Source organism: Pangasianodon hypophthalmus, chromosome 24 (genome assembly GCF_027358585.1).
Source record: "Pangasianodon hypophthalmus isolate fPanHyp1 chromosome 24, fPanHyp1.pri, whole genome shotgun sequence".
NCBI lineage: Eukaryota > Metazoa > Chordata > Actinopteri > Siluriformes > Pangasiidae > Pangasianodon > Pangasianodon hypophthalmus.
In genome coordinates, this window is record NC_069733.1 from 706,755 (window position 1) to 726,432 (window position 19,678).

Here is a 19,678-nt window from a genome sequence, read left to right on the forward strand (position 1 = left end):
CATTCACTGAGCTGCACACACACGCACACACACACACGCACACACACACACACACCTGGAGGACGAGCAGGCAGAGGAAATAGGCGTTGGCGATCCTCTGGAACTGCTCGAACAGGTTGATGGGGAGGAAGGTCAGCACGTTGTATTTCGAGGTCTTGATCCCGTTAGTCTGAAACGTAGAACAATAATAATAATTAATAAAATGAATGGATAATACCACATTCCTGGAGACAACAGCATCAGCTCATCTATCGCTCCAACCCCCAACTGTCCCCCCTTCCTACCCGCTCCAACCCCCGACAGACAGAAACTACAATGTCCATGTCACCCACATCACATCTCCTGTTCGGTGTCTCTGTAGAGAAGATACAGTCACGGAGAAAAGAAAGTACACTCTCCTTCACAATATATATCAGGGCCTAAATAGCAACTGTGTGTTCCTCACCAACTTCTATAAACAAACAAATAAGTATCAACAAAAAACACAACAGATTTCTATATGTAGTCTTTTTTTTTCCTAAAAAGTAAACCAACATTCAGAAACCAGGTGGGAAAAAATAAGTGCACCCTATAATTCAGTAACATGTAGAACCACCTTTAGCAATAATAACTTGAAGTAAATGTTCTCTGTAGGAGTTTATCAGTCTCTCACATCCTTTTAACCCACTCTTCTTTACAACATCGCTTCAGTTCATTGGTGTTTGAGGACATAAGTTCATGCACAGCTCTCTTACGATCCCACCACGGCATCCCAATGGGGTTGAGGTCTAAACTTTGACTTGGCCATTCCAACACATTGATTTTTTTTCTTCTTCAGCCATTCAGATGTTTATTTGCTGGTGTGTTTGGGATCATTGTCCTGTTGCATGACCCAGTTTCAGGCCAGCTTAAGCTGCCGGACAGATGGACTCACATTAGTGTTAAGTATATTCTGGTATAAAGTGGAGTTTATTGTTGTCTCAATGACTGCAGGTTTCCCAGGTCCCGTGGCTGTAAAACCCAAAGGTCTAATTATCACCCCTCCACCACCGGGCTTCACAGCTGGTATGAGGTGTTTGTGGTGATATACTGTGTTTGGTTTTCGCCAAACATGGTGCTGTGCATGACGACCAAACATCTGCACCTTGGTCTCATCAGTTCAAAGTATATTTTCCAGAACTTTTGTGGTTTGTTCAGATTCAATTTTGCAAACCTAAGTTGTGCTCCATATTCTTTTTGGAGAGAAGGGGCATTTTCCTAGCCAGCCTTCCATTAAAGCCATACTTGTTCTGTCTTTTTCTGATTGTGCCATCATGAATATAAACACTTAATGTGCTTACAGAGATCTGTATGATGTAGCTCTTGGGTTTTTCTTTATATCTCTGAGCATTAAACGGTCTGACCTTGGACCGAATTTGCTGGGACGCTCACTCCTGAGAAGATTAGTAACTGTCTTGAAGGCTCTTCATTTGTAAACAGTTCTTCTTACTGTGAATTTCAAATTGTTTGGCGATGGCCTTATAACCCTTCCCAGATTGATGAGCAACAACAATTGCTTCTCTGAGCTCATAGCTGTCCATAGATGTCCTTTCTTCTTGGCATGATGTAGACACACACCTGAGTGCTCCAGAACACCAAACTGCCAGAAGTTCTGCTTTTATAGAGGTAGTCACACTTGTTGATGAACTAATCTTGTACATTTCATTAATAACCCCTGGCTGCTAATTACTCTCAATGATTGTGGAAGTAGGAAGGGTGCACTTATTTTTTCCCAGATGGTTTCTGAATGTTGGTTTACTTTTTGGAAAAAATGACTACATATTGAAATCTGTTGTGTTTTTTGTTGTCACCTGATCTTATTTGTTTGATTATAGAAGTTGGTGAGGACCACACAGTTGTTATTTAGGTCCTGATAAATAAAAACATGGAATTGAAGGAGGGTGTACTTTTTTTTTCCCATGACTGTATGGAAGTTTTCCCACAGACTCCTCCATCTACTGAAGGAGATGTGCCAGTGCAGAGTTCAGCTCCACCCCTGATCCTCCTCCAACCCTCAGACGAGCTGTGCTGGACTTCTGTAAGACCCAAACATCCTCAGGAGAAACTCGTATCCGGAGTCAGAACTGGGTCAGCCAGAGCATATCCAGGACGTTTCTAATGTTTAGAAAAGAGATTTTTGCTTGCTGATCCTCACTGCATAAACATTACAGAGTTACTCAGGACATTCCTGCTCTGGGTGGTGATGTAAACCTCAGACATGGATCTGCAATCAATCCACTGATACACTTCCGAAAGTAAAGAGAAGAACTGAGGAATTCCACCACCATCTTCTCTTCTCTCTACCTGTATTCATAAGTTTTTTCCACCTGTATTGCATGTTCCATGAGTCAGTGGTTAAAGAACAACCACTATTCTGCGCTGAGTGTTTTTAACGTCATCTGATGTTCCAGCCACAGGCTCTGTGCCAAGCTGAGCTAAACTTTAGCAGACTGATCAGTCATGAAGTGAGCTGCGTGTATGACTGTATACTAGAGCTGGGTTTAATATTTTAGTTACAGTGAGTTAATAATATTCAGTCCAAACATGCATTTATCTGAGTCACTCTGTTTGAAGACATGAGCAGATTTACTAACAGGCTCTGCAGAGGAATTCTTTCACATGAACATAATTTCACAAAGCAATTCCAAACATTTCTAGCCAAAATAGTGGGAGGAGTCAATTTCAGAACAGACTAAGGCTATTTTTACTCACTTTTAGTGTCTCAGAAAAATCAGAAAGTTTCTCTTGTGACTTAATATCAAAGTTAAGTTTCTATTCAATATTCGCCCACGTTAGTGACAGAATTTAGAGAGCCTGTAGAAAAGGTCACACTCATGTCTACTCTCATGTTAGCGCTTATAAATCATACTCTATAAAGCGAACAGGAAGCAGTTCGTCTCCGTGTTGAAGGAGGTTTAAAGAAATATAAAATAATGTATATCCATGTTGTGGTGTAGCATAAAGTAAAACTGAGTTTTAAGAAAAATGAAAATGAGGTTGTATTGAGGAAACACACACACACACACACACACACACACACTCACCGCATATCTGAAGGAGAGGTTGTATTCCCTGTCATTTGCCCGAATCCTCCTCTCCGTCTCTTTAAAAAGGCAGAGAGAATGAAATTAAACATCAGTTGGTGAGTGTGTTACACTCTGTGTGTGTTAGTCTGAATGTGTTACATTCTGTTTGTGTTACACTCTGTGTGTGTTAGTCTGAATGCGTTACATTCTGTTTGTGTTACACTCTGTGTGTGTTACAGTCTGATTTTGTTACATTCTGAGTGTTACATTCTGAGTGTGTTACATTCTGAGTGTTACAGTCTGAGTGTGCTAGTCTGAGTGTGTTACATTCTGAGTGTGTTACATTCTGAGTGTGTTACAGTCTGAGTGTGTTACATTCTGAGTGTTACAGTCTGAGTGTGTTAGTCTGAGTGTGTTACATTCTGAGTGTGTTACATTCTGAGTGTGTTACAGTCTGAGTGTGTTACATTCTGAGTGTGTTACAGTGTGAGTGTGTTACATTCCGATTGTGTTACATTCTGAGTGTGTTACAGTCTGAGTGTGTTACAAAGCACTCTTAATATTTCACACTTAAACATTTTTGTCTAACGAGAGTCCTCTAATTTGACATCCTCAATAATACACACTAAGTCCAGTAGCGTGTGTGCTGGCTGCTTGAGAGCATCAGTAATGATGATATATATATATATATATATATATAAAACCACAGTAGAGTGAGTTAACTGATGTTATCTGGTGTTAGTCATTCAGAGATGACAACAATGATAATTAATACTGTGTGTGTGTGTGTGTGTGTGTGTGTGCGCTGGTGCATTTTAGTTTAGTTTAGTTTCATATGCACCATGAGTTCACATGAGTGAACGGCAAAGCTTATGTTTATTTCAAATGTAGCTTCACGACACAAAGCTGTGATTCCTGCATTAAATAGTAACTCAGTGACACTTCACCTTTCAATTCCATTTTATGCAAATGAGCGATGATGCAATAAACAGACAAAATCAAACAATTGGTTCCAGTAACATCCTCCAACCAATCCCATGCTGCAGGCTGTGAGACATCAGCCCAATTTTTCACTCTCACACCTTCAGTTCAGTTATTTAAGCAGACGGATATTTATAAAGCATGTTCCGCTTTAGTTACCACTGTTCTGAGAGACGGCTGACATGGTTACCATGGCGACAGTAACAGCAACTGCATCATCACTCAGATTAAAACAGTTCCTGTGTGTCTGATCTCCAGAACTGTGGTTGAGTTTCGTTTTTGAATTGCGTGTGTGTGTGTGTGTGTGTGCACGTATGTGTGAACTTGAGCGGGAGAAAAGACTTTTGATGTACAGAGGCTGTGTGACAGCGAGTGAAACCAAGGGAATTCCTGGCACATCAAGATGGTGTGTGTGTGTGTGTGTGTGTGTTTGTGTGTAGTTACCTTTCTCTTTTTTTTTCACACAGTCAAGGCCAAAGAACGACATGGCTGCACCTCTTCTTCACTCTCAGTCCATCATCTGCCTGAATAACACACATACACACACACACACACAGTTGTTTCTTGTAGGAGTTCCTTATTTACTCCACTTTGTATTTTTACAATCTGGCTGCAGCTCATTTTCGTGCTGATATAAAAAAAAATCGTTTCATGCAATGCATACACTGTAACCATGACAACGCTTTCCTGTTCTAGCTAGCCTAGCTTGCGCTGAAGATTATTATTCTCAGTAATGTAGATTTATTTTTGATTCGACATCATAAATCTTCTCCTATTCACTTAATAACAGGACTCATTTTTCACCACCACTTTTGTCCTCCATGTTGGATCTTCTCGCTCACACCCTGAGCTGCGACCTGATTGGTCGGGAGGTTAAGAACATGAAGTCAATTCAGTCTGTGTTTTTCTGAAGAACTTTTGTCTTCTACAGAAACTCTGCTGTGTCTAAGAAACCCACAGACTCGCCTCTTTTTTAAAAACAATCACATTCTACCCACTTCACACCCACTTCCTGTGGGATCGCATGTAAACTGTGTGAAAGTAGACGTAGCACAGCGCTACACAAACAGAGGTGCAGAGCAGGGAATGTTCAGTACGTATGTAATCATAATGAAGCATTATTACATCATGTTTTTATAATGTTGTAGAAGTGTTATCTTTGTAACATTACAGGCGAATACTTTACTGAACATCGTTGTGATGCTTTACATAGTGCTGATCCTCAATCCCACATTTTTCACTTTTTATTTGCGATTTTTCACATATCACAGTGTGGATGAATTCTTGAATCTGATTGGTCAGAAGATGTTTGTATAACAGCACGGCTCAAACAGTTCTGGCTGTAACATGAAGGACAGGTTTATATTAATGTGCTCGGTCTAATACGTTATCGTTTCTATAGTAACTATCTATAGTAAAATCGTGGATATGGTGAAGTTTTCTGTAAGGAAATGTGTTTATGTAACGTTTATGGAAGGAGTCTCCAGTGTCAGCGCTTTGTAACAGTCAGAGGTAAAGCTGTAACTGTAAGATTTCCGACATCTTCAGGACAGAGGAGTTTACGCTTCTTTATGGTTTCTCTGCAACATGAAAAGCTGCGTTTATTTGAACTTAAACAGGGAGAAAAGGTGAAAAGGCCAGTGAGGGAACGAGCGTTTATCGCTGCTATAACGTAAGTGAGCAACTCAGACATTACAACATTAGCTCTATAAAACGTTAAAATGTTTATTAATAATGATATTAATAATGACTAACAAACTGCTGTGGTATAAGCAAAGTATAGAGCTCTACACACAACTCTACACACAACTCTACACACAACTACACACAACTCTATACACAACTACACACAACTCTACACACAACTCTACACGCAACTCTACACGCAACTCTACACACAACACTATGTAGAATTCTGTGCTCAACGCTGCACAGAAACAAAAGCCCTGTGTCTTACAGGAGGTGGAGTTGTTCTGGGATAAAGTAATAAAGCAACACACACACACACACACACACACACACACACACACACACACACTCAACATACAAGGGTGATTTGGACAGAATTCCTGAATGACTTCAGCCGTCAACGTATTTATAGAAACCACATGTGTGTGTTTAGGAATGTGCAATTTAAAGGGAAAAAAAACACACACACACACACACACACACACACGTCCTGAAACAGTGTTTCCATTACGTCCAGAGTGGGAGTGTGTGTTCTCCACCCTGTGAGAATAAACTCAGTCAGAATGAAAAGACAAACTTTTTTTTATTTTTCAGTGTGTGTGTTTTTCAGTGTGTGTGTTTCAGCATGTGTGTGTGTTTCAGCGTGTGTGTGTGTTTCAGTGTGTGTGTGTGTTTCAGCGTGTGTGTGTGTTTCAGCGTGTGTGTGTTTCAGCGTTTGTGTGTGTTTCAGTGTGTGTGTGTGTTTCAGCGTGTGTGTGTGTTTCAGCGTGTGTGTGTTTCAGCATGTGTGTGTGTTTCAGCGTGTGTGTGTGTTTCAGCGTTTGTGTGTGTTTCAGCATGTGTGTGTGTTTCAGCGTGTGTGTGTTTCAGCATGTGTGTGTGTTTCAGCGTGTGTGTGTGTTTCAGCGTTTGTGTGTGTTTCAGTGTGTGTGTGTTTCAGCATGTGTGTGTGTTTCAGCGTGTGTGTGTGTTTCAGCGTGTGTGTGTTTCATGCTGTAGATGTCATTTCTAAACACTATAAAGAAACTGTAAGTATAAAGTTCTGTTGATTATTTGCATTCATTTCTGAAATATGTTGTCTGTAAGTCTAGCTAGCTGTCACTTCCCCTATTTTAATAACCACCAGCCGCCACTCATGCGTGCGTGGATGCATGCGTGGATGCATGCGTGGATGCGTGTGTGTGTGTGTGAGTTTTGTCTGTTAGAGTGGTGGGTCTCGGCGTGTATGACTTTGGGTTTTTTTCTCTGTGGCTTGACACATTCTAACAGAGCTCTCAAACACCATCAACACCTCCTCAATTCCAGCACATCTCTCTCTCTCTCTCACACACACACACACACACACACACAAACTCTACACAGGCAGATGTCTGTGCTAGCTCTACATCCACTGTGCCAGAGTTAGCCTTAAATTCAGAGGAATTCTGCTGCCTTTCCACGGAACTGAATACATTGTCATGTCTTAGCATGTTAGCAAATATGGCTAGCTATTACAGCCAACTAGCTAATGCTGAAAAGGTAATGTTAGCTAACCTAACTAGCGCAGCTTTGTTCAGGTTTTGCTAATGTTGCTAATTATATTAATCATGTTGTACCAGCTGGAGAAAGGAAAAGAGAAACTGGCGATGATGTCACATAGTCAAGTTTGGCTAATCAAAACTAGCTGTACTGCGTGGCTAATGCTAGTTTCACTTGGGTGCTAATAAACACTGAAGTATTTCATGTAATAATGTGTGTGTGTGTGTGTTATGTATTAATAAATGTAATATGAGTAAAAACACAAGTACAAGTGAAGTCTAGAATTAAAGGTAATAGTGTGATTAAATAGTAAAGAATAAACAGATTTGGAACACACACACACACACACACACACACACAGACAGAAGGCAATACAGAGGTCATGAGTTTCAGATCACTATACCATAAGGACATTTTGACCACATTTTCTTCATTTTCAGCCTCGTGACCTGGTTGGCTGTAGATGTAGGACACTAAGTGGTGTGATCAGTGAGTAATGAGACCATGAGGGGAAAATTCAGCGTTAAATTCACGGCTTCGTGCTCCACATCACCCTCTGAAACCATGCAGAGACGTGGCAAAGGTGGCAAAGGGGGCAAAGGGTAGAGTTTCTGTGGTCCTGATTCTCAAGAGATCTCTTCGTACTTACGGGAATGTAAAAGAAAAAGAAAAAAAAAACCTGACCTGATTGTTATTCTTAAACCAGATAAACACTAAACACCTTCACCACTGTTTTCACATTTTCCACCCTGTAGCCTCAAGCTGCTGCATCAAAACACAAACACAATGCCACGAAAACCAGCACAGTACCTGCACAACCCACACACATGATGCTACAATGCATGAGCTTAATGCTAACACACGGCTAAACCTGTAAACATGTAGCTCTGAAGTTCAAATAAAACACAAACTGTAATATTTATATTTTCTGCATTTAGGATCGTATTCAGAGTCCAAAGGTTTTTACGTCATTATTAAAGTTCAGACAAAAGGTTTTTTTTCCCAGGTTTCCCGTTAGCCTGGGTGAGGTCTCACATTCCACTTAAAATGCTCCAGTGTGTGTGTGTGTGTGTGTGTGTGTGTGTGTGTGGATGAACTGTTCTCAGTAAAACACTTAGCCTCTTGTCTTATCGGAGCTGCTGTAACTATTATTAACCTTTTACTCACAGCATCCTATCGTCCCACACACTGTCTCGTCATGACTAAGTGAAGGGGGCGTGGCTGTCAGTCTCAGGGAAAGGGGCGTGGCTTCTCACACCTTCCACTTAACGAAATTTAATCAAAATGGTTTCCGACAAAGTGCGTCCTGCTGAACTGCTGGTTCCTTTAATACACCAGGTCGCTGATCATGTACTGAAATTACTCAACATCTTCTGACCAATCAGAATCCCGAATCAGAAGCGCTGTGGGATAAAATACAGTGCTGGGCCACACACACATACACACACACTCTGTCCACCTGCCCCGCACACACACACACACACACACACACACACACACACACTGTACACACACTATGTTGCTCAACTAAGTGCAATGGTGGTGAACGGTGAGAAAAAAGGAACACAGTGTCACTGTGTGAGCTGTGATTAAGTGCTGAGAAATTCCACAATAGGAGGAAATGTTTAAACAGACCAGGAAGAACACACACACACACACACACACACACACATACACACACACGCATACATCCACACATACACACATACACAAAACTACATTCATGCTTAATGAGAACTCCAATCTGCATTTCTCTAAATGATGCACACACACACACACACACACACACAGCTCAGGTCTGAAGTAAAATCGTGCAGTGACATGCTAGAGAATCCTAAAAACTGTCACGTGTTGCACAACACACCCATTGCCTCAGGCTTCAAAAAGCAGAACGCAGAGGGAGAGAAAGAGAGAGAGAGAGGGAGAGAAAGAGAGAGAGAGAGAGAGAGAGAGAGAGAGAGAGAGAAAGGACAACACATGCAGCTGATGGAGGAACTGATGCTCAGATCATGCTCCTGTCATCCTGCAGTGAGAGAGAGGATGGATGGATAGATGGATAAGTGCATAGATTAATGGATGGATGGTTGGACAGATTGGTAGATATAAATGGATGGATGGATGATGGATGAATGAATGAATGGTTTGATTATACACTAGATGAAAAGACTAATAGAAGCACACTACTCCTACAAGCTGTTTGGGAAGCTGGCTCACACTCTGCTCCATAAGTATTGGCACCCTGCAGGAACTGTGATTTGTTTTGCAGGAAAGTGTGAAACACACAACAGAGCCATGTGACTAAATCTGCTTCAACTGGAGACATCTTTCCATCTGCTGTTCCTCTCATGTCCAAAACCTCTAAAGCCTAATGAAGACATAAAGCACTGCTCCATCAGTCACAGTCAGAGGTCTCTTTCTCTCTCTCTCTCTCTCTCTCTCTCTCTCTCTCTCTCAGTGTGTGGAGGAAGAACACTGCCTGAGTGATATGGCCATAATCACCATCATCACCTTCACCAACATCACCATCCCAATCATAAAGATGATGACGATGATGATGATGTTGATGATGGTGATGATGATGATGACGAAGGTGATAAAGGTGATGATGATGATGACGAAGGTGATAAAGGTGATGATTATGATAATGATGGCGAAGGTGATAAAGGTGATGATTACGATGAAGCTATACTCACTGACATGTAGAACTATTTCACGTTATATCTGATGATGTAGTTCATTGCTATCACCTATAGGATTTTGTCCCAAGTAAATCTGTCCCATTGAGATTTAAAATGGGCGGAGCCAGACGGGTGGTGGCAGTAACATTTGCATGAAAATGGGTGGAGACAGAAGGATGGAGGTGGTTATTTGTGTCCGGTGTCGAGTTATTAGCATTAGCACTGGGCCAAAACTGCAGCTCATAACACATGGAAAAATAATGAAGTGTGTGAGCAGGCGACGTGTGAATAATTCACCCCGTCCTTGTGGCTGTTCTCGGCTCGTCTCAGGAGCAGTCGAGCTCGTCAGGCCTCCTCTCGTTTTACCTGATAAGACTCTGTAATTTCTAGCGAGTGATTAATTATTCATTCATCATCAATAAGCGGCGTATCAGCCAGACAATGCGATGTGTTATGCTACGCAGCCGTGTGCTTATTTTACTGCATTATTCATGCGTGATGTTTCACAGAGAGAGCTCGCGCGGGTCAGCGGCCAGGCGGAGGGGCTGGTTAGCGACGCCGCTATACGCCCATGCCACAGACCTTACAAGGGGTCGAGCTCAATTAACTCAGGAGCTGTAACTGAACACCTAGACAACATTCCTGGATAATTGTTCTAAACGGATTTAACAAAGACTTCTCTGAATTCATCTCCTGCCATGATGTTACCTTCTGGAATGTTCCTGATCTTCAGCTCCAGTATTCTGTTATCAGCATTAGCATTAAATTAGAAGAGATGTAGTGTGACAGCAATCAGTTTTATTCTGTTTTAGATTCAGTTTAGGATAAAGGAAGTTTATCTGGACTACAGCATGTGTAAGGAACAGGAAAAACACGTCACTGACCTTTTAGTCTTAACACATCACAGACACACTCACTTTCATTTTCCTCTAGTGCACTGTCAGAGTGAGAAGTTTTTGTGGTTTGGGAGTGTGAGACAAAAAATAGATACAGAAAAATCCCCAATCAATCTAACACAACTCCAACAACGTCTGATATCAGGCCTTATGGTAAAGAATAAATCCTCACAAGAACTCCAGCACGAGTGTCAAAAGAGCTCAGGGAAGAAAGGAACAACAGAAACAATGAAGAAGAGGAAGACGGTGATGGGCCACTAAACACCAACTGGTCATGTTAGCAACGATAAAAAATAAAGAATACTTCCTTCTTTAACAAATGGAGAAAAGTTTTATTGTAACTTTAACGAGCACATAAAGGATCTGATGTGCGTTTTGTTTTAATGTGAGCGGGAGGAAGACATCACGTCGTACATGATGCAAACCAGCAATTAAAATCCCACACCAGGACGCGAGGTCAGTTCTATAAAACGCCTCTTTTCACCAAAATAATCAGAGCGCAGGAACGCCACAGCTCCACAAACCCAGACAGAATCTATCACTGTGCGTCTCGTTTGGTCTTCCCCTTTCAAAGATTTGTAATCACATGACATACACTATTATTTATAGCAAAACACCGCCATCAAAGTTCAGATTCTTTGTGTATAAGCTAGCATTAAGGCCGTTCAGCATTTCTACACATAATTAAAGAAATAAAAACAAAGGCCTCTGAATCAGTCGGATGTATTTTTTTGTTGAGCCCAGAGAAAAGACGAAACTTTATCTTCATTTCATTCTCATACTCATTAATGATGCATGATTATTTCATGTGTTTACACACACACACACACACACAGATGTGACATTTCACCAGCACAAAGAACTCGGTGGTGTAACACAACACCATGAGGAACTAATTACTCTTCTTCCTCACTGTTTTTCGCCAAGTTAACGACACACTCTCATGTCCTGAAGCTGAACATGTTTCTAATGAAGCTGATGAAGGAACTCTGGAGCTCTGCGTTTTAAGATTTAAGTGGACTGAGTGGATAATGGGCATTAATGGAGGAGGATTAAAGGAGTGTAATAGATTCCAGCAAACAGAGATCACATCACCACTCTCACATCAACACATAAACAAACCCATTTTATTTACTGTCTGCTCTGATCGATCATTTAACTTATTATACTGCTGAATTATTATAAATATAAAGTACTGACATTCACTCACTATTCTCTCAGAAAGCTCTCACTCTCCAACGTAAAGCTGAGGTTAAAGGACACTACAGTAGGCCACCTGAGGCACTTCTACAACGTACAACAATCTTCAACACACAATCTTCTTAACATGGAAGTGAAAATATCATCATTACGTAGGGAAAAAAAACTCTAAATTTGGGATGTGCTGTCATAACCACAAAGTGGACATGAAGTTGATTACTCTGAGGTTGATTATTCACCAAACTCTCTTTTTTCTCTCTCTTGATGTTAATAAGATTTAAAAAAAAACGCAGCGTGTCATGTTACTGAGAAACCACAAAGAAGCGTAAACTCCTCTGTCCTGAAGATGTCAGAGAGCTGAAAGTTACAGCTTCACCTCTGACTGTTACGAAGTGCTGATACTGGAGTGAATGAGCTGTTACTATAGAAACGATAACGCGTTAGAATGAACACAGTAATATAAAACCTGTGATTTGCAGCTGCACTACTGTCAGAGCTGCTGTTATAGGAAATTAATCAACACCTTCTGACCAGAATTCAACAGCACTGTGGTGTAAACAGAGAGGAAGTCTAGCCTCAGGGTATACATTTTTACTGGTGAGATTTTAAGTTCTCTGAGGTTGTGGATCCTCAGGAAAGCCGGGAAAACTCCTCCAATAAGAATGAATCTCATATTTTTAATATGAAAAAAAAACTCTTCTGAAGAAAGCATAGCGCATTATCATTTTCTAAAATCTGACCTCAGGTCAGGGATGATCTCACTGTCAGTGTGATTTGTCACCTCAGGTAGATATCAGGATTTCCTTAAGACTGCAGTAGAAGCGGAGTACAGAGCAGAAACACTCAGCTTCGTCTCGTTCACATCAACCAAACGTTGCAGAGAACAGAACAAGCAGAAGAACGTTTTGGGCAACAAAAAAATTGTGAAATTATCTAATCGTTAAGAGAAGAGTGTACAACCACCGCTGTTTTCACAGACACACACACACACACACACACACACACCTCATTGTCTCTCTCTCACACAAACACACGTTTGATAGCACTCTCACTTTTTTCATTTTTCCTCCTAAACACTCATCTAGAGATAACAGAAAGTCATTCTTCTCCTCTTTTCCTCCTCAGTAATCTCCGTATCTATAAACCCAGGACTTACCGGTGTGTGTGTGTGTGGGTGTGTGGGTGTGATGAGACGTCCAGCAATCTGTAATTCCAATCAGAGGTAGTTAAAGTTTCTCTTCCGTCTCTCTCTCTCTCTCTCTCTCTCTCTCTCTTTCCCGTCTGCTCTCTCGTGCTAATGGGTAGACAGGGAGGTGTGGCATCAAGCGTAGACTCATTCACTTTTACACACACACACACACACACACACACACACAACACACACAGACACACACAACACACACAGACACAGAGAATAAGCCAGGACACGTCCCACACACACACACACACACACACACACACACACAGACTCCTCTTCTTGTTCTTTCTTTTGCTCTTTGCTGTATTTGTCCTCCAAAGTTGATACACTCTCTCTCTCCCTCACTCTCTCTCTCCCTCACTCTCTCTCTCTCTCTCTCTCTCTCTCCCTCACTCTCGTCCTTAATGCTTTCTCAGATTCCCAACTTTTCTCTCTGTATGAGTCTTTGTTCAGACTTCCACAACTCTCTCTCTCTCCTTCTCTCTCTCTCTCTCTCCCCTCCCTCTTTTAAAGTATCAATTTCCTGCACACCAAAAAAGGAAGTGACTTTCTTCCCTCCTTGCTCTGCTCTGAAAAACTCAGACCCACAACACACACACACACACACACACACACTTCATTTCCCATATGTCTATTTACCAGCTGTGAGAAAAAAACAAACCTGACCCTAGAGCAGCAGTAAATACAGTTTGGTCCACATGGTTTCTTTCAGATGTTGAACTTCCCCTAAAGACACACACCAACACACACACACACTTCACCCGCATCTAGAAGCTAACGAAACATCAATAAATTCACAATATAATGGATCACAATACATAAAAAACATCTTCCATTAGTGGGTGTCTTCTCACAAGAAACCACACACACACACACACACACACACACAGAGTTTACACAGGATAACTGGAGGAACTGCAGTGTTTGTGCTCGCTGTTTATTCTGGACATAAACACTGATACATGATTTCACCAGCATCAACAAAACCAGAGGGGAAAATTCCACACCTTATTAAATCTGATACTCCAGTTACTGCTAACACTGAAACTAACTCTGACACCTGCAGTGATCCTCACACCTCTGAGATCAGACAACAGAGATCAGACCTGGTCACATGACCGGCTGAGGCCTGCAGAACGTTGCAGGTTCCAGATGGTTCTGTTGAGAGAGAAGGAATGTTAACAATTTCAGTTTCTGTTCTTCCTCCATTAAGGATCAGCTAAAGTGGAAATGATTCATCACACCCACACACACACACACACACACACACACACACACACACACACACACAGCCACACACACTATGACTGCTTCAGGATGAACTGTAATAATAAAAAGGAGCTGCTGTATATGTTCTGTTAATGGGCACTATCATTACTGTTACTGTTAACACTACTGTTACTGCTGTTACTGCTATTAATACTGTTATTATTACTGCTGTTACTGCTATTAATACTGTTATTATTACTGCTGTTACTGCTATTAATACTGTTATTATTACTGCTGTTACTGCTATTAATACTGTTATTATTACTGCTGTTACTGCTATTAATACTGTTATTATTACTGCTGTTACTGCTATTAATACTGTTATTATTACCGCTGTTACTGCTATTAATACTGTTATTATTACCGCTGTTACTGCTATTAATACTGTTATTATTACCGCTGTTACCGCTATTAATACTGTTATTATTACCGCTGTTACCGCTATTAATACTGTTATTATTACCGCTGTTACCGCTATTAATACTGTTATTATTACCGCTGTTACCGCTATTAATACTGTTATTATTACCGCTGTTACCGCTATTAATACTGTTATTATTACCGCTGTTACCGCTATTAATACTGTTATTATTACCGCTGTTACCGCTATTAATACTGTTATTATTACCGCTGTTACCGCTATTAATACTGTTATTATTACCGCTGTTACCGCTATTAATACTGTTATTATTACCGCTGTTACCGCTATTAGTACTGTTATTATTACCGCTGTTACCGCTATTAGTACTGTTATTATTACCGCTGTTACCGCTATTAATACTGTTATTATTACCGCTGTTACCGCTATTAATACTGTTATTATTACCGCTGTTACCGCTATTAATACTGTTATTATTACCGCTGTTACCGCTATTAATACTGTTATTATTACCGCTGTTACCGCTATTAATACTGTTATTATTACCGCTGTTACCGCTATTAATACTGTTATTATTACCGCTGTTACCGCTATTAATACTGTTATTATTACCGCTGTTACCGCTATTAATACTGTTATTATTACCGCTGTTACCGCTATTAATACTGTTATTATTACCGCTGTTACCGCTATTAATACTGTTATTATTACCGCTGTTACCGCTATTAATACTGCTATTATTACTGCTGTTACCGCTATTAATACTGTTATTATTACCGCTGTTACCGCTATTAATACTGTTATTATTACCGCTGTTACCGCTATTAATACTGTTATTATTACCGCTGTTACCGCTATTAATACTGTTATTATTACCGCTGTTACCGCTATTAATACTGTTATTATTACCGCTGTTACCGCTATTAATACTGTTATTATTACCGCTGTTACCGCTATTAATACTGCTATTATTACTGCTGTTACCGCTATTAATACTGTTATTATTACTGCTGTTACCGCTATTAATACTGTTATTATTACTGCTGTTACTGCTATTAATACTGTTATTATTACTGCTGTTACTGCTATTAATACTGTTATTATTACTGCTGTTACTGCTATTAATACTGTTATTATTACTGCTGTTACTGCTATTAATACTGTTATTATTACCGCTGTTACCGCTATTAATACTGTTATTATTACCGCTGTTACCGCTATTAATACTGTTATTATTACCGCTGTTACCGCTATTAATACTGTTATTATTACCGCTGTTACCGCTATTAATACTGTTATTATTACCGCTGTTACCGCTATTAATACTGTTATTATTACCGCTGTTACCGCTATTAATACTGTTATTATTACCGCTGTTACCGCTATTAATACTGTTATTATTACCGCTGTTACCGCTATTAATACTGTTATTATTACCGCTGTTACCGCTATTAATACTGTTATTATTACCGCTGTTACCGCTATTAATACTGTTATTATTACCGCTGTTACCGCTATTAATACTGTTATTATTACCGCTGTTACCGCTATTAATACTGTTATTATTACCGCTGTTACCGCTATTAATACTGTTATTATTACCGCTGTTACCGCTATTAATACTGTTATTATTACCCGCTGTTACCGCTATTAATACTGTTATTATTACCGCTGTTACCGCTATTAATACTGTTATTATTACCGCTGTTACCGCTATTAATACTGTTATTATTACCGCTGTTACCGCTATTAATACTGTTATTATTACCGCTGTTACCGCTATTAATACTGTTATTATTACCGCTGTTACCGCTATTAATACTGTTATTATTACCGCTGTTACCGCTATTAATACTGTTATTATTACCGCTGTTACCGCTATTAATACTGTTATTATTACCCGCTGTTACCGCTATTAATACTGTTATTATTACCGCTGTTACCGCTATTAATACTGTTATTATTACCGCTGTTACCGCTATTAATACTGTTATTATTACCGCTGTTACCGCTATTAATACTGTTATTATTACCGCTGTTACCGCTATTAATACTGTTATTATTACCGCTGTTACCGCTATTAATACTGTTATTATTACCGCTGTTACCGCTATTAATACTGTTATTATTACCGCTGTTACCGCTATTAATACTGTTATTATTACCGCTGTTACCGCTATTAATACTGTTATTATTACCGCTGTTACCGCTATTAATACTGTTATTATTACCGCTGTTACCGCTATTAATACTGTTATTATTACCGCTGTTACCGCTATTAATACTGTTATTATTACCGCTGTTACCGCTATTAATACTGTTATTATTACCGCTGTTACCGCTATTAATACTGTTATTATTACCGCTGTTACCGCTATTAATACTGTTATTATTACCGCTGTTACCGCTATTAATACTGTTATTATTACCGCTGTTACCGCTATTAATACTGTTATTATTACCGCTGTTACCGCTATTAATACTGTTATTATTACCGCTGTTACCGCTATTAATACTGTTATTATTACCGCTGTTACCGCTATTAATACTGTTATTATTACCGCTGTTACCGCTATTAATACTGTTATTATTACCCGCTGTTACCGCTATTAATACTGTTATTATTACCGCTGTTACCGCTATTAATACTGTTATTATTACCGCTGTTACCGCTATTAATACTGTTATTATTACCGCTGTTACCGCTATTAATACTGTTATTATTACCGCTGTTACCGCTATTAATACTGTTATTATTACCGCTGTTACCGCTATTAATACTGTTATTATTACCGCTGTTACCGCTATTAATACTGTTATTATTACCGCTGTTACCGCTATTAATACTGTTATTATTACCGCTGTTACCGCTATTAATACTGTTATTATTACCGCTGTTACCGCTATTAATACTGTTATTATTACCGCTGTTACCGCTATTAATACTGTTATTATTACCGCTGTTACCGCTATTAATACTGTTATTATTACCGCTGTTACCGCTATTAATACTGTTATTATTACCGCTGTTACCGCTATTAATACTGTTATTATTACCGCTGTTACCGCTATTAATACTGTTATTATTACCGCTGTTACCGCTATTAATACTGCTATTATTACCGCTGTTACCGCTATTAATACTGTTATTATTACCGCTGTTACCGCTATTAATACTGTTATTATTACCGCTGTTACCGCTATTAATACTGCTATTATTACCGCTGCTACCGCTATTAATACTGTTATTATTACCGCTGTTACCGCTATTAATACTGCTATTATTACCGCTGTTACCGCTATTAATACTGTTATTATTACCGCTGTTACCGCTATTAATACTGTTATTATTACCGCTGTTACCGCTATTAATACTGTTATTATTACCGCTGTTACCGCTATTAATACTGCTATTATTACCGCTGTTACCGCTATTAATACTGCTATTATTACCGCTGTTACCGCTATTAATACTGCTATTATTACCGCTGTTACCGCTATTAATACTGTTATTATTACTGCTGTTACCGCTATTAATACTGTTATTATTACTGCTGTTACCGCTATTAATACTGCTATTATTACTGCTGCTACCGCTATTAATACTGTTATTATTACTGCTGTTACCGCTATTAATACTGCTATTATTACTGCTGCTACCGCTATTAATACTGCTATTATTACTGCTGTTACCGCTATTAATACTGTTATTATTACTGCTGCTACCGCTATTAGTACTGTTATTATTACCGCTGTTACCGCTATTAGTACTGTTATTATTACCGCTGTTACCGCTATTAATACTGTTATTATTACCGCTGTTACCGCTATTAATACTGTTATTATTACCCGCTGTTACCGCTATTAATACTGCTATTATTACTGCTGCTACCGCTATTAATACTGTTATTATTACCGCTGTTACCGCTATTAATACTGTTATTATTACTGCTGTTACCGCTATTAATACTGTTATTATTACCGCTGTTACCGCTATTAATACTGCTATTATTACCGCTGTTACCGCTATTAATACTGTTATTATTACCGCTGTTACCGCTATTAATACTGTTATTATTACCGCTGTTACCGCTATTAATACTGCTATTATTACCGCTGTTACCGCTATTAGTACTGTTATTATTACCGCTGTTACCGCTATTAATACTGTTATTATTACCGCTGCTACCGCTATTAGTACTGTTATTATTACCGCTGTTACCGCTATTACTTTACCTAACTGTATTATTACCGCTGTTACCGCTATTAGTACTGTTATTATTACCGCTGTTACCGCTATTAATACTGTTATTATTACCGCTGTTACCGCTATTAATACTGTTATTATTACCGCTGTTACCGCTATTAATACTGTTATTATTACCGCTGTTACCGCTATTAATACTGTTATTATTACCGCTGTTACCGCTATTAATACTGTTATTATTACCGCTGTTACCGCTATTAATACTGTTATTATTACCGCTGTTACCGCTATTAATACTGTTATTATTACCGCTGTTACCGCTATTAATACTGTTATTATTACCGCTGTTACCGCTATTAATACTGTTATTATTACCGCTGTTACCGCTATTAATACTGTTATTATTACCGCTGTTACCGCTATTAATACTGTTATTATTACCGCTGTTACCGCTATTAATACTGTTATTATTACCGCTGTTACCGCTATTAATACTGTTATTATTACCGCTGTTACCGCTATTAATACTGTTATTATTACCGCTGTTACCGCTATTAATACTGTTATTATTACCGCTGTTACCGCTATTAATACTGTTATTATTACCGCTGTTACCGCT

At 39.3% G+C, this 19,678-nt stretch overlaps 1 protein-coding gene across 2 annotated transcripts in view; it reads right to left on the reverse strand.

The window, feature by feature from the left end:
* Positions 1–13,690, reverse strand: part of atp8b5a (ATPase phospholipid transporting 8B5a) — a 29,571-nt gene extending 15,881 nt beyond the window's left edge. The window contains exons 1-4 of one of the 2 annotated variants that reach the window (XM_053229157.1): positions 13,163–13,690; positions 4,470–4,549; positions 3,063–3,121; positions 56–169 (exon numbers count right to left, since the gene is read on the reverse strand). In XM_053229157.1, coding sequence (XP_053085132.1) covers positions 56–169; positions 3,063–3,121; positions 4,470–4,512 — 216 coding nt within the window. In that variant the 5' untranslated portion in view covers positions 4,513–4,549; positions 13,163–13,690. Of the gene's footprint in view, positions 1–55; positions 170–3,062; positions 3,122–4,469; positions 4,550–12,746; positions 13,133–13,162 lie in introns of those variants that run through there. The other variant, XM_053229158.1, reaches the window with a different exon arrangement.
* Between the last annotated feature and the right edge of the window lie 5,988 nt (positions 13,691–19,678).